At 43.4% G+C, this 15,581-nt stretch overlaps 1 protein-coding gene across 1 annotated transcript in view; it reads right to left on the bottom strand.

Annotated features, from left to right (window-relative positions):
- Positions 1-90: 90 nt before the first annotated feature.
- Positions 91-15,581, bottom strand: part of LDAH (lipid droplet associated hydrolase) — a 150,943-nt gene continuing 135,452 nt past the window's right edge. Inside the window, exon 7 of the mRNA XM_037812830.1 lies at positions 91-1,485. Coding sequence (XP_037668758.1) covers positions 1,294-1,485 — 192 coding nt within the window. The 3' untranslated portion in view covers positions 91-1,293. The remainder of the gene's footprint in view (positions 1,486-15,581) is intronic.

The raw sequence follows: 15,581 nt of genomic DNA on the forward strand, positions 1-15,581 counted from the left end.
CAGATCTGGGATTTGAACTCAGGACTCCATCTGCTGCCTAGAATAGGTTCATTTTCTGGAAAAGGAGAAATGAGAGACAGATGCAGGAGATGAGAGAATGGTGTTTGTTTTTAATTATTATTTTTCTAAATTTTGAAACAATCTGAAAATTACAAAAAAGTTGCAAGTAAAAATACAAAGAACATCTTCTACCTTGATCCATTTGAGAGTAAACTGCCGACGTGACATTCCATCACCCGCACACACTTCAGTGTGTCTTTATTACAAATAAGGGCATTACTGGAAGAATCACAGAAGGGGCAGCTGCATGCTGGCAGGTGGGGGCTGGATTCAGGACAGTCCAAGGCCTCCCCAGGCTGCTTCTGGAGATGAACCTGCAGGAGCTCGTCACCCGGCCGGCTGCAGGACAGCCCGGTGTGTGCTGGCTGTCAGGTAGCAGGAGGCACAGTTGGGTCCTTCAACAACTCCCCTCTGGTTGCTTGACCAGAGAACCAGGTGGGCAACGTCATTCTCATCCACTGCAGGTGGGTCAGGCGGTCATGCTCTTCAGGACAGCTTCGCGGACAAGTGGTGCCTCCTCTCATGTTGGCTCTGGCTGGCCCTGTGCCACCAGTTGCTAGAAACAAGTGGACTTGGTGGTTTTCCACATGTGGCAAAACAGTCACAGCGGGGCCCACAGGCAGCCCTGAGGCCCATCTGGTTCGGATGATCTCAGCCAAGACCCGTGCAAAGTTAGCCTGGGCTGATCCTCAGCTTCTGTTCTTAAAGGAGACCCAGGTTCATGGCCAGGACCTGCGGCCAGCATGTCCCACTTCTGCAGCCCAAGGGCCGTTCTCATGGTCTCATGCCTGTCACATACCTAATATACTCAATAGTCACTGATCTCTGTTACATCTTCTAGCAGGTATTTCATAATTTCTCCTCTAGGAGGGTCTATTCTACAATGTAAATCAATTAAAATCAACTGGATTTGGACCCCATTTTGTCTGCAGGATCCTGCCTACCAGAACAAACCGCCTTGTGTCACTGGGCCCCTCCTGCAAACATAAGGGACCTTGTTTAGAAGTGATCGCTGTGATCCCTGAGTCTTGGGAAATGTCTTGATAAACTTAGGGAATGATTCATCAACTGTGTTTATTTCAGGCTCTAGCATGGGAGCTCATACTTTTTAAGCCAAGAGGTTCTCACGTTTTTCTCACATCAATCATCAAAATTAAACACTTACCCACCAAATCCAGTAAACCTACTGCCCCTATGACCCGGCTGTAGGTGCTTCTTTCTTTGTGTCATTATTTATATTTTGGCTAGGTCATACTTTAGCCAGTCAGCTACCATTTTAGCCATTTCCTCATTAGAAGAGGAGACAAATCCATGAGGTATATTTTTCTCACAGAGTAGAATATCTCCTTGTGGAAAATCTTTCTTGATGTCTTCATAGTAGTCTTTTGGACACCATCTGTCAATACTCCCATAGTAAAATGTGAGCTGAAAAACAAGACAGAACAGTTTTATGAGAAGACAGGTTTTCCTCCCCACACAGACAGGACACTGACAGCCTGCGGAGCCTCAGAGCAGCCCCCCGGTGCGTCGGCCCAAGGCCTCCTCCCGATGGTGGCTTCTCAGGGCAGGGACCATCACGGTCTCAGGGTGTCATGATGCATCCGACTGAGGGAAACCACGTAGGGAGACACCTGTGTGACTGATTCCTAGAATTCACAGAAAGGATGCAGCAGCAAAGCCGTGCACACGGAGGTGGAAATGGACTCCGGAGAGAAGGCAGGTGGGGGTGTGGGACGGAGTTACTGGGACAGTCACCGAGTGACCGCTGAGAGCTTCCTGACGGCCACACGGTGGGCTACAGGACGTTTGGTGACTGCATGCAACAACGAAGCAGAGAGACTCAGCTTCAAAGAGATTTCCGTGTAGCAGGTGAAACATGATCGCACGCTAAGAACGGCTATGGCATTCCTAAGGAAAGGCTCCCTGCAGGAGAGTGAGCTGGTTCAGTGGGGAGGTACTGGAACCATACTTCAGGTGACAGCAGCAGGACACACGGAGATGACCTCCCCCAAGGAGTGACTGACACCCTCACTGGATTTGCATCTACTCTTGCCTGTCAAATGCATACACGTGTGTGCACACATGCAAGTCTAGCTCTAGGCTGCTGTGCTTCACTGAAAAACTGCTATGTTTTATTCTTCTGTATTTGTAAAAAGAAAAAGGCAAACCAAAAGTGAAATCTTATATTCAGAAAGGCACATGGTGATAATTTCTACAAAAAATGAGAACTAACCTTTAAGGACCCTGTGACATCTGCTATATTACTGCAGTTTCCGTAACTACACCTAACTCACTCGCTCGCTCATTCACTCACGTTTTCACGGGCTGCTTCATCTGTTCAGCAAATACTTACTGAGCATCTAGTCTGTGTGAAGAATCAGGACAACAGAGACAGTAAGACATGGTTTCTAGAGGGGGAGGCAGGAGATGACTGCAGTTTGGAGCGTCCGGGTGAGGTGCCGCTGGGGGGAAGCAGTGGTCAGGTAGGAGCCCCCGAGAGGTGACGCCTGAAGTTGGGTCTTCAAGTTGGGAGAAGGGAGACACATGGTGGGGAGAATACCAAGGAAAGTACAAAGAATTTTGAAAGAGCATGCCGTGCTTGGGGAATTTCAAGTAACTAAAAATGGCTGGTGGTGGGAAATAGGCCAGAGAGGCAGAGAGAGACCGGGTTGGGCAGCCTGCTCCTGAGCCATGCCCAGGAGGCTGTGCTGATTCTCAAGTCCACAGGAGCGGACTGGAGATGTTAAAACAACAGAGCGGCAGGCTCACTCTGCATGTTAGGAACTTGACTCTCACTACAGAGGAGAAGAGAGATGGTGGGAGATCCAGTGGCGGGGGAGAGCGGCCCAGGAAAGCGGGGTATTTCCCATTGGATAATTTCACCGTATCAATCATTAAATCCATTATCTTAACGTGGGATGGGGGGATCACTTATAAAAACACCGGCCTTTATTACAATAATGTCTTGATGACTAATAGTTAATGAGATGGTTAGTTAAGAAACACTTTAAAGAGAAAAGTATTTCACTTAATGTAGCAGTCTATAAAGTACGGTGAACAACTAAACCTTGAGTTGCACAATTATTCTGAATCATTTCAGAGGAGTTTTTCTGGTTGTCACCTGGGGTTTCAGTTTTGAATGCTGCAGAGAACCTGTGGCTTAGAGGTTAATCCCAATTCATTTTTCCCATTTTCCTGTTTTTGCTCACTGCAACCACTTCCAGGCAGTCTAAAGCCTTTAAAACCAAATTCCATTTTGCCATGGCTCTTAGCAGAGTAAGAACTTCTTTTTGCTTTCTAGAGGACAGGAGAGCCTGGCAGTTGTCTGTTCCCTCCTTCTAGTCTCTAATGCTCTCCGACAGCTCTGAAATGCTGCAGCTTCACAACACTGGCCAGTCACAGAGAAACACATTTCCCAGGTTTTCTCAGCAATTGCCCTGCTATAGCTTTCCCTTTAAAGACTTTTGGGGGTATAAGTTATTTTCAGGCATTAGTTATCTAACAAAAGGGCCAATCACTTTAGATTCTCTCTAAATCACTCCCTACTCTTACCACCAGGAATCCTTTAAATTATATTACAACACTCATTACACTCAGCTGTTTGGCATTTCCTCAGAGTCAGACACAGCGTGGCACAAGCTGGATACTCAGATTTGGGTTTGGGTTCTCCGGGTCTATTCCTGCGCCCCAGTGCACTCTCCTGTTTGCAGAGACGTGGGCCTGAATAAGCCACTCTGGGGACTCCCAGATCACAAAAGCTGGTTCGTGGTGAAGTTGTGTGAAAAATTATAATACAAAAAGAGTCAACTAGAAGGAAAGTGTGCGGTTTGGATGTCTTATGTCTCCCAAAAGGCCATGTTCTTTGATGCAATCTTGTGGGGCAGATGTATTAGTGTTGATTAGGTTGGAATCCTTTCATTGAGTGTTTCCATGGAGTTGTGACTCAGTCAACTTTGGGCGAGACTTTTGATTGGATAATTTCTACGGAGGTGTTACCCCACCCATTCAGGGTGGGTCTGAATTAAATCACTGGAGCCATATAAAACAGCTGACAGACAGAAGGAACTCAGAGCAGCTGCAGCTAAGAGAGGACAAAACGCCCCAATAACAACATTTTGGAGAATGCCATTTTGAAACGCAAGCTGGGAGCAAGCAGACACCAGCCATGTGCCTTCCCAGCTAACAGAGGTTTTCCAGATGCTAATGGCCTTTCTCCAGTGAAGGTACCCTATTGTTGATGCCTTACCCTGGACACTTTATGGCCTTAAGACTGTGACTTTGTAACCAAATAAACCCCCTTTATAAAAGCCAATCCATTTCTGGTGTTTTGCATTCCGGCAGCATTAGCAAACCAGAACAGAAAGCAAAGCAGAAAAGTCTCCTTGCCAAGGAGAACAGCACCACTGTACAGACGTGCCATTGCTTTTTGTCAGACATTTCAAAGAATATTTCTGTGAAGAATTCAGCATTTACTTTTCAGTGAAATGAAGCAGACTTTCCAGTGAGAAGTCCAGCGTCATGAACCTCAGCACTGGGGAAAGCCCAAGCCTCTCCTCATGCCTGAAGGTGTCAGAAACTGATGAAGAGACCCTACACCCATCTTAGAATATTAAGTGAAAAGTCATATCCAACTACAGTAGTTGTGGGACACATACTGCCAAAAGCATGTACTGGGAACCTCAATGAAGAGCAAGATAGCACAGCGGTGAGGATGCTAGATTTCCCACAATATCTGAGTGGGCTGTGTTTGGTTAAGTACCTAATTGAGTGTGGGGTCAGGCTTTTTGTTTTGTTTTGTTTTTAAAGTTCTTCTTCAGGTTACATTCACTGAAGGGCTTTCTATGAAAATCTTGGCTTACAAGTAAAACCCATGGTCCTTCTGATGCCTGCACACACACTGACTCAAGACACTTCCTACTCCCTACAGACTGTAAGTCACAGGCAATAGCTTTGACCAGAGAACTCTGCATTGTAACCCTCACCAGGAAACTGAGAAGTATGAGGTGTGTGGAGGTGTGTGTGGGGTGGGGAGAGGACAGGTGAAGTGGAAAGAAAGAGAAGTAACTGCAAATGTGGGGAGGCACCAAAACATAGTGGTTACATGTAAACTGTTATTATGCGGGTGTGTAAAAATTAATCGCCATGTATAATACTGAACTGATGAAAGCTGAGAATAAGCCAGGCTCTACATATTTTCTCACAACAATCCTCTCAGGAAAGTATTTTATCCCAATTTTACAGAAAAGGAAACTGAGGCTTAGAGAGATTAAGTAATATGCTTAAAATCAAGCAATTAGAGTTGTAAAGCCGGGTTATAAATCTAGAGGTAACATTCTTAGACAGTACCTTTTACTACTATATACAATTAACAGTGAACTGACCCGGTTATGAAAATACAAAACTTGAAGACTGGGAGATCTTAAGCTGGATATGAAAACTGATTTTGATAATCAGCAACAGGAGAAAAACCGTCTTTATTTACAGCTCTCAAAGTCTTTGTAGTTCTTTGGGGCTATGCATGTCATGGAGTGACAAGTGCTACAAAAATATTGGAATTGTTACCTAAGAATATCTCAGACTAACAGCAGCATGTTTTAAATTCAAAGATTTATAAGACAATAAACGATTTCCTGTAGTTTATTTCTTTTTTCTCCTTGGCACTTGTTTTGATACTCTTGAGAGTTGATGAAAAGTACACACTATTGAGACAGAAATCTTTCTGCATCTCGAAATTGCTGTTAAGTAATCCATTTCTCTATTAAACACAAAATTTAATTTTTTCAGTTTGTCTCAATTGTGATTTCCCAGGATGGTGTCTCAGCTTCCCCCATGCACCTTCTGCAGGAAGGGGGAATTACGGCCAGATGCACTTTCCTTTCACTCGCCAGTGTGTCTCTAAGGAGAAACATCCCTGCTGAAATGTCCCTGCAACTAGCTGCAGCTTGTCCCTACACAGAAGCCACATTTGTCTCTTCTTATGTTTTTGTTTCACCTTTTGTGTGTGTGTCTGTAAACAGGCACTTTGGAGGGTAAACTGCTGGCACTGACAGATTCAAAGTAGTTCCACGAAAAAGGACTGAACCTATCCCACAGCTGGCGCGAGGCGAAGTGGTAGAAATTCAGAAATGAGGAGGAGTCCTTCCCCTGGAGAAGCTCATGGACTAGTGAAGAAGACAGGCCTGTGCAAACTGGCCCTCAGAACAAGGCAGGCGCAGAGGGGCATGAACAAAGCACTGGGGGAACCCAAAGCTGGAAAACCCTAATTCTGCCCCGAAGGAGCCAACAAAGCTTTGCTTTAGTGTACATTTTGAGTTTTTGGCTTTTATGTATTACTAATAGAGATTTATCATAAGAACAAAGAAATGTTAGACACCATCTTGTGAACCAAGACACCATCTGATGACCAATATTTGACTCAGCTAGTAACTAGCAAAAATCACTTCCAATGATATATCAACGTTTTAAAATATTTTTAAAAAGCCACACACAAAAATCTCCATCTGACCTACCTCTCTCTACTCAGTAAGTCCAGAAAGACTAGAGGCATTACAGGAGTGATGGGTCTAATGAAATCAGTTTTTTCATAGTTGAAGAAGTGCATTTATTTTGTTCTTTTGTTAACTTTATGGATAAACAGAATTTTAGGAGCTCCTCAGAACTTAATTCACTGCATAGCCATGTTGGTGTGACTGAGCGCTTCTGGGCACTTAACTGGACTCTGCTCCTTCAGGTCCTCTCCGGGTGTCTGTTTTGGGAGGTGTTGCAGACCTAAGCAGAGGGCTGCATGGCGTCCCTCGGGGGAAAGGGCCTCTCGCCAAGGCCTTGTACCATGGGAAAGTGAGGTGTGTGCCCACTCAGGCTCCTCTCGCAGGACAGGGGGCGGCAGGGCCCAGCTTGTGGCATAAAGAGCTGCGGCCTGAGCCAGCTCTTCGACAGCAACCCTGGTTCTTCCGTGGACTAGCTCTGTGGTCTTGGGTGAATTACTCAGCCTCTCTGGGCCTGTTTCCTCATCCGCACAGCGAAGAAAGGAACGGCTGCCCGTGGGTTTGTGGAGAGGACTGGAAAACCAAGCAGACCCAGAGTAAGCACTGATAAAGGGCCGCTGCTGTTAGAACGAGGAGCAGGAGGGGAGTGGGGCCTCCGAGACACCGACTCTGCCATGGCAGACTAGAGCTCTGTCTGGATTCCTACCCCCAGTGAAAGCTGTGCCTAGGTCAAAGGGAAAAGAAGTCATGTGACCTTAAATTAGCCCTTGAGAAAATATATTTTCTTCTAAGTTGCTTTTGACATAAGTCAGACAGACTCTGAGACTATAAAGATATCAAAACTTTTTGAACCTAAAGCAAAGGTGCTTTATTGTATACATTATTCATTTAATTATAGACAGTGATTCTGGAGAAAGGTAGACCAGATGGGAGATAAGTCATCAACCAAACAGTGATGCACACCCTGTTTCAGCCGCCACTGAAACGCAGCTCCCGGAGCAGAGCCTGACCCAGAAGTGAGACCTAGAGTCCAGGCTGCGGTGCCGTTTAGGTGGCCTTGGTCAAGGATCTTCCAAGACGAAGGTGGGTACCGGCAATCTGCGGCTGCTGCTTCTCGTCCTGGTGGGGCCCGTGGGGGCAAGCTCCTGGGTTGTCAGAGCAGCGAAGACAGTACCCACAGCTTTGCTGGCTGTGAGCCTTCCCCTGTCAGCATTCCAGCTCCCTGGTGCTGGTATCTTCAGGGCCCTGAAGCTGTCAGGCTAGGTGGAAGGGGTAAGAGCCAGCCAGCACCCAAGAAAGCCATCAAACGAGGAGGATCCAGCTCTCAGTTGTTTTCTCTGCCCGATTTTCAGAGGTCATGAAAAATTCTGTCATTCCTGCTTTCTCCACTTTTTCTTTCCTTTTCTTAAAGAACTCCCACCTGACCTGTGTTTTGCTTGTTTTGTCAAAAAAGCAAAAGGCTCAATACAAAGCAGTCACTTGTTCACCAAGGGAGATCAATCAGTGCCCGCACATCCAGGTCCCTCACTTCCCTCCTCGAGTTTCCTGCGCTGCCTTTATTTCTGTTTCTACCCGATCCAGCCTTCCTGGCTTAGGCAACAAACTGATGCATTTCCATCTTTGGGGAAGAGTCCAGAACACGCCACTACAGCAACTGCCTGCTGCTGCCCCCGAAATTGAAGGCACTATTAAGCATTGACCTTGCAACTTCAGAAGAATGTTAAAGGAAACCTCTTGTGCAATATAAGCATCTCCTCTCAGTTAAAAATCTTACCCCTCTTGGGAACACAAGAAGCCACAAAGTTAAAATTTCACTGCAGTCTTTTTGAATAATGCTTTTTGGAATTAAGGAATTAAAAAAAAAAGGAGACAGTTTAGAAAACTTAATTTCCAATTTACCTTATTTCCTTGCTTCCCTAATTATCCCTAACTGGCTCAATTGCCATTCTTGAGAAAAGGAGAATTAAAATCCCTAAAGACTGAAAACAAAAAACAAAAAACGAGGCTAAGGATGGAAGTGAAAACACAGTACCTGTGTACCTAGAAGCCTGCTTCCCCTCTGCGGGCATCCAGGGGAGCAGCTGGAACGGACACGCCTAAGGAGTAGAAGGACGTACCACCAGATTACTGACTGGGCCAGGCGCCAGTGGCTGGGTCAAATGTGCAACAAAAGGGGTGCAGCAAAGAGAGGGAACACAGGGTTGCAAACAGATGCTTGTACGCCAATGTTTATAGCAGCATTATTCACAATAGCTAAAAGCCGGAAACAACCCAAGTGACCCTCAACAAATGAATGGCTAAATAAAACGTGGTACATATACACAATGCAATATCACTTGGGTGTAAGAAAGAATGAAGTTATGAGACATGATGCAACATGGGAGAACCTTGAAAACATGCTCAGTGAAATAAGCAGGACACATAAGGACAAAAATTGTATGCTATCACTTACAGCAGGTGACTAGAAATAGCAGATTCGCAGAGATAGAAAGCAGATTAGAGGTTCCTGTTGGGGGGGTGGGGGAAAGCAGATGGGGGAAAGGGATGTTTATTTGCAAAAATAAAGAAAAATTAAATGAAGCATTAAAGTGAGATGACAATAAAAGGGAAAAGAGCTTTGGTTAAGGATCTACTGAGCTACTATGAATTACATGTATTTAGTGATGGTTCAATTCTGCTGGTATTCAATGCCAAAATTATAATAAGTACTTTAGGAACTCAGCTAAAGCTGATAACTAGTCAGATAAAGCAGGTAATATTCTTAAGGAAATTTAGAAAGCTATGTTTTTAGTGTAAGAGGCAGCATGCAGAAGAAAGAGAAATATTCACTGCTGAAATGTTATGAAATACTTTCAGAGAAGGGTTTCTTGGTATCTTATATGTACTAATTTAATGAAATAATTTCCCTGAGGAGCTCAAAAAAAAAAAAAAAGAGAAAAATATTTTGGAAAAATCAATAGCAAGTTCATAGTTTTTATAAAGCTGTTTTGGATTTAACACTTAATAAATTCAGGAAGAAGCTATTTAAGCATTCCTCATTTCAAGTATCATCACTTTTCCTCAAAATTAAAAGCACATTAAAAAAAAAAAAGAGTTGCAAAGTGGGGCTCTCTCCTTTGGGTGTCACCAAAGTGTCAAGAGTCAGAATCTACACTTCTCAACTTGTTTTTGGTCTCTTTCTTCGATGGGGTGGGATGGAGAGAAGCAGCCCCAGGGCTTCTGTTTTCCTCTATTTGTCCCAGACATTAGGGCAAATTTATCTTCTTCTGTTTCTGCCTGTACCCGATTATATGCCTCAGGTTATGGCAGGTGAGCTGGAATGGGATTTCTGTCCTACTCAGGGAAAGACCAAGTCAGGCTGAGAATTCTCTGCACTGTGGTACGGGCCCGAGGCCTGGTAAGCTCAAGCACTACCGTGCTTTCCTTTGTCATTGGCCCTATGCAGTAACTTGAGGCACCTTACGGCGAGCACTGGCTGCGATCAAGGGCAGACTTGAGGCAGTCCAGGATCCCGTGGCCACATACCCTAATAACCACTAATTTTTTTCATTACATAATGAATACATCTGGGAAGGGGTGTGGTGGGAAGGAAAAGTAAAGAAAACAGTCTTTTTTTTTAAAAAAACCTTTCTATTTTGAAATAAATTTCAAACTTATAGGACAGTTGCAAAAATAATAGAAAACCAACCCAGTCAAGAACATAAAATCTCCCATTTCAACTATTTCCAAGCATATATTTACGTGCAATTAATTACCTTCACAGTGTTGTGCTACCCTCACCACCATCCATTACCAAAACTTTTCCAAACAGAAACTCTGCACCAATTATGCATTAACTCTCCATTCTACCTCTCCCTCACCCTGGTAACCTGTACTCTACTTTCTGTGGAGTGGAGTCATATACTCCATTCATACACTGCAGATACCATATATGTAATATAAGTGGAGTCATCCAGTCTCTGTCCTTTTGTGTCTGACATTTCACTCAACATGATGTCTTCAGCACGTTCAACATATTGTCACATGTCTCAGAACTTCATTTCTTTTCATGGCTGAATAATATTCCACTGCATTATGTATATACCATATTTTGTCTATCCATTCATCTGTTGATAGACATAAAGGTTATTTTCACTTTTTAGCTATTTTGAATAATGTTGCTAAGAACATCAGTGAGCAAATATCTGTTCAATTCCCTGCTTTCAGTTCTTTGGAGTATATAAGTATAAGTGGGACTGCTGGTGTGCCAGTTTGAATGTATTATGTTCCCCCAAATGCCATTATCTTTGATGTAATCTTGTGTGGGCAGACCTATTAGTGTTAATTAGACTGTAATTCTTTGAGTGTTTCCAAGGAGATGTGCCCCACCCAACTGTGGGTGATGACTCTGACTGGATAGTTTCCATGGAGGTGTGGCCCAGACCATTCAGCATGGGCCTTGATTAGTTCACTGGAGCACTGTATAAGCTCAGACAGAAGGAGCAAGCTGCTACAGCCCAGAGGGACACTTTGAAGAATGCTCTAGAACTGAGAGAGGAGCTTCAGCTTACAGAGACATTTTGGAGATGGCCTTGGAAAGCAGACTTTTGCTCTGAAGAGGCTAAGAGAGGACAAACGCCCCCAAAGCAACTAAGAGGAATGTCCTGGGGGAAGGTCATTTGAAACCAGAACTTTGGAGCAGACTCCAGCCACGTGCCTTCCCAGCTAACAGAGGTTTTCCGGACACCACTGGCCATCCTCCAGTGAAGGTACCTGATTGTTGATGCCTTACCTTGGACACTTTATGGCCTTAAGACTGTAACTGTGTAACCAAATAAACTCCCTTTTATAAAAGCCAGTCCGTCTCTGGTGTTTTGCATCCCGGCAGCATTAGCAAACTAGAACAGCTGGGTTATGTAGTAATTCTATGTTTAACTTTCTGATGAACCCCTAAACTCTCTGCACAACAGCTATACCATTATACATATACAATGTACTAGGTTCCTATTTTTCCACATTCTCATCAGCACTTGTTATTTTCTGTCTTTCAAAAAATTGCCATTCTAGGCAGTGTGAAGTGGTTATCTTACTGTGGTTTTGATTTCCGTTTGCCTAATGGCTAATGATATTTTATTAGTCATTTATATTTCTTCTTTGGAGAAATGTGTATTCAAGTCCTTTGTCCATGTCTTAATTGGGCTGTTTGTCTTTTTGTTGTTGAGTTTTAGGGGTTCTTTTTAGATAACAAACCCTTTTTAGATACATGATTTCCAAATATATTTTCCCATTCTTTTGGTTGTCTTTTCATTTTCTTTATATTGTCCTTTGAAACACAACAGTCCCAATTATCTATTTTTTCTTTTGTTGCTCGTGCTTTCGGTGTAAAATCTATGAAACCATTGCCTAACACAAGGTCCTGAAGATGCTTCCCTAAGTTTTTACCTAGGACTTTTATAGTATTGGTTCTTATATTTAGGTCTTTGATCCATTTTGAGTTAATTTTGGTGAGTGGTGTGAGGTAGGGGTCCACCATCATTCTTTTGCATATGGAGACTCAGTTTTTCCCACACCTTTAGTTGAAGAAACTATTCTTTTCCCATTGAGTGGACTTGGCACACTTGTCAAAAATCTATTGGCCTTAGATGTGAGGGTGTATTTCTGAACTCTCAATTATATTCCATTGGTCTACGTCCATCCTTACGCCAGTATCACACTGTTTTGATTACTGTAGCTTTGTATAAAGTTTTAAAATTGGGAAGTCTGAGTCCTCAGACTTTGCTCTTCTTTTTCAATACGGTTTTGGTTATTTGGGGTCCCTTTCCCTTCCATATAAATTTGCTGATTGGATTTTTCATTTCTGCAAAGAAGACTGTTGTAATTTTAATTTCTTTAATGTGCTGTTGGATTCCGTTTGCTAATATTTTGTTGAGGATTTTTGCATCTATATTCATTAGGGATACTGGTCTGTAATTTTCTTTTCTTATGCGTTATCTGGCTTTGGTATGAGGGTGATGCTGGCCTCATAGAATGAGTCATGAAGTGTTCCCTCCTCTTCAATTTTCTGGAAGAGTTTGAGAAGGACTGGTGTTAATTCTTCTTAATTCTTCTTTGGATGTTTGGTAAAATTCACCTGTGAAGCCATCTAGTCCTGAATTTTTCGTTGTTAGGTGTGAAGCCATCTAGTCCTGAATTTTTCGTTGTTAGGAGGTTCTTTGTTTTTTGTTTTAAACTAACAACAATCATTTATTTTGCTTACAAATAAGCATGCTGGGCAGGGTTTGAGGCAAATGGCTTGTCTGTGCTCCAACTGGGGTGTCTTGACCAGTAGTGTATTCACATGGCTAGCAAGATGGTGCTGGCTGTTGGCTAGGGCTGTTGGCCAGGGCAGAGGGTCAGGAGCCGTGATGGCTCTTCTCCATGTGGACCTCTCCAGGGGCCATTTTGGTTTGTTCCTAGCATGGAGCTGGGTTAAGAGCAAGTGCCCTAGGAGACAGGCCATGGAAACCGCCCATTTCTCAAGGCCTGCGCCCAGAAATTGGCCCAGCATTCATATCTACTATACTCCATTGACCAAGCAGTCACAGGCACAGATTCAAGTGCAGGGGACATAGATTTCACCCTTCAAGGGGACGGATATTAAAGAATTTTGTGAACATATTTTAAATCTCCTGTTGGAGTTTTTGACTACTGATTCAATTTGTTATTGGTCTGTTGAGATTGTCTATTTCTTCTTGAGTCAGTTTAGATAATTTGTGTATTTTTAGGTAAATAGTCTTTTTAAAGTACTCAGAGGCATATCTAAGATACAATTAACTTTAAAATAGTAATAAGCAATAATTATTGAGTGCTTATTACATCCCAGACACATGAGATCAAGTAATTTAATCAAAACCAAGGCCACATAATTAACAAGTGGCAGAGCTGGGATTTGAACTTAGGCCTGTGACTCTGAAGACTCTGCCCTCTAGTTCAGTAAACCTTCTTTAATTGTGCTTCACTAGGGAACTCAAAGGTATGTTAACACAACTACCTGAAGCGAAGTACTCATAATCAAAATGACAGATAAAGCAAACCTCTATTTCCAGGATGATTATGACATTTTGAACAGGCTTCAAATTAAACAGCCAGAACTAACACACTCAGTTGCAGGCTGAGGCTTGGCAGAGAGGCAGTCCTGGTTAGCTGGTTTGGGGAGCAGGGCCTCGGTTCCTGTACTCCACCAAGCAGGACACGTGCATGTCAGAAGGATTTGCATGGCCAAATCTGCAAACAACTGCACAAGGTTTGTTCCCAAAGGCAACATGCACTTTTGAGCTAAGTCAGGCTAAGAAGGATGCAGAGTTGGCTAAAGTAGAGAGCTCTTGTTCCTGAGAGCACTTTGGCCCTTTCCCAAAGCACACTGGCCCTCTGGGGGAAAGGAGCAGTGCCACCTTGCAGGTCGCCCCTCCACTGCTGCTGACCTTCATCAGAAAGCTGTGCCCCATGTGTTCTCTTGGGAACAATTTCAGAATCCCATTGACTGATGGTGATATTCAGATCCAGTCTGGCAGTAGCATGCACCAGCTGTTTCCATAAGCCTGGGCCAAAGATGGTCACGGCAGTTTAGAATTTCCCTCCTAAGTGAGTTTTAAATGAAAACTTCAAGTTTATAAACCAAACGCTACTTCACCTTTCTATGAATGAGACATACATTCCCTTATAGTTTAGAACAATGATAGAACAAGGGAAAGCTGACCTTCTATTTGCCTCGGACACGCCAGGTGCCTCATAAAGTGGAGCATACCCTAGAGGCTCCTAAATGCATACTGGGACTGGGGTAGCGAAAATGCATAGTTAATTCTCTTCCCTTGGTTTAGTACACCCTGGTTCTCATTCTTGCCCCTTCCCCTCGGCTCCTGTCTTATTCTTTGGCTTTTTCTTCCTCCTGACCTTAAGAAGTATTCCCTAAGGATCAATCTTCCGATGGCTCCTCTTCTTATTCTGCATAGTCTCTTAGGTTAATATTATCCATGTTCATAGCTTCAGTTATATCCTCATCATTCCCAAACCAAAGTTCAGCCCAGACTACTCTTCTAACCTTCATACCCACATATCCAGCTACCTGCCAGGCATATGAATCCACTCGGATGTCCCCAGGGAATCTCAAATCCATGTACCAAAGCGAACATCCCCTAAAACTCGCTGCTGCTTTTCCTTCCACATTCTCTACCTTACTATCAAATCTCCAGTCAAAGAGAAATAGTCTTTCCTCCGTCTTCCACTCCTGCATAACCCATTAGTACTAACTGCCTTTGATTTTATCTCCTAAACATCTCCAAATTCTATCTCTTCATCTCCACTGCCTTGGTTCTTATAAAAGTCTACACATTTCATTCTTTCCTGATATTCCTCCATGTATTTCCCCCAAAGTAATCCGCCTCATTTGTCAATTTGACCACATTCCTATGGCTGACACAGGTGAACTTGTTGTTCATAGCTGGCTTTGGTTCTGATTGGTCATGTGGCCATGGAGAATGGTTGTCAAACATTTTGAGTATTACTGCTGAGTATGATCTCCTTGCTTAAACCCTTCAGTGCTCTGTAATAACTCAAAAATAGCTCGTGTCTGTAGGGCAGCACACCATGGGCTACTTGTCCTCAGGCCAGTGCCCGAGCCACAGTGCCATGCTGCCAGCCTGTTCTGGTTTCTCGAGGCAGACTTTGTTTCTTCACTTGGGGTCTACAAGCCCCTGGGGAGACGGTGGGGTGGAGGCTGGGGTGGGAGGAAATATGTACATTTGGATGGGAAAAACTAAATCTTCATTTTCACTAACTTCTAATTATAATTTAGTAATACCTTCATTTGTGAATAAAGGCAACAAACCATAGCACTATTACTATTACTTTTATTTACTTTTGTCACCTATAAAAATCAGGGATATTTTCAAATCACAGTCAACTTGTTTCAAATAAAAAATCATGCTCATCATTACAAATTCACAATAGTTATTATGACTGCTATTATATCTCACTATTTTGTGTATTTATAAAGATGCACATATTAACATATCATGAATT

This window comes from Choloepus didactylus, chromosome 20 (assembly GCF_015220235.1).
Source record: "Choloepus didactylus isolate mChoDid1 chromosome 20, mChoDid1.pri, whole genome shotgun sequence".
NCBI lineage: Eukaryota > Metazoa > Chordata > Mammalia > Pilosa > Megalonychidae > Choloepus > Choloepus didactylus.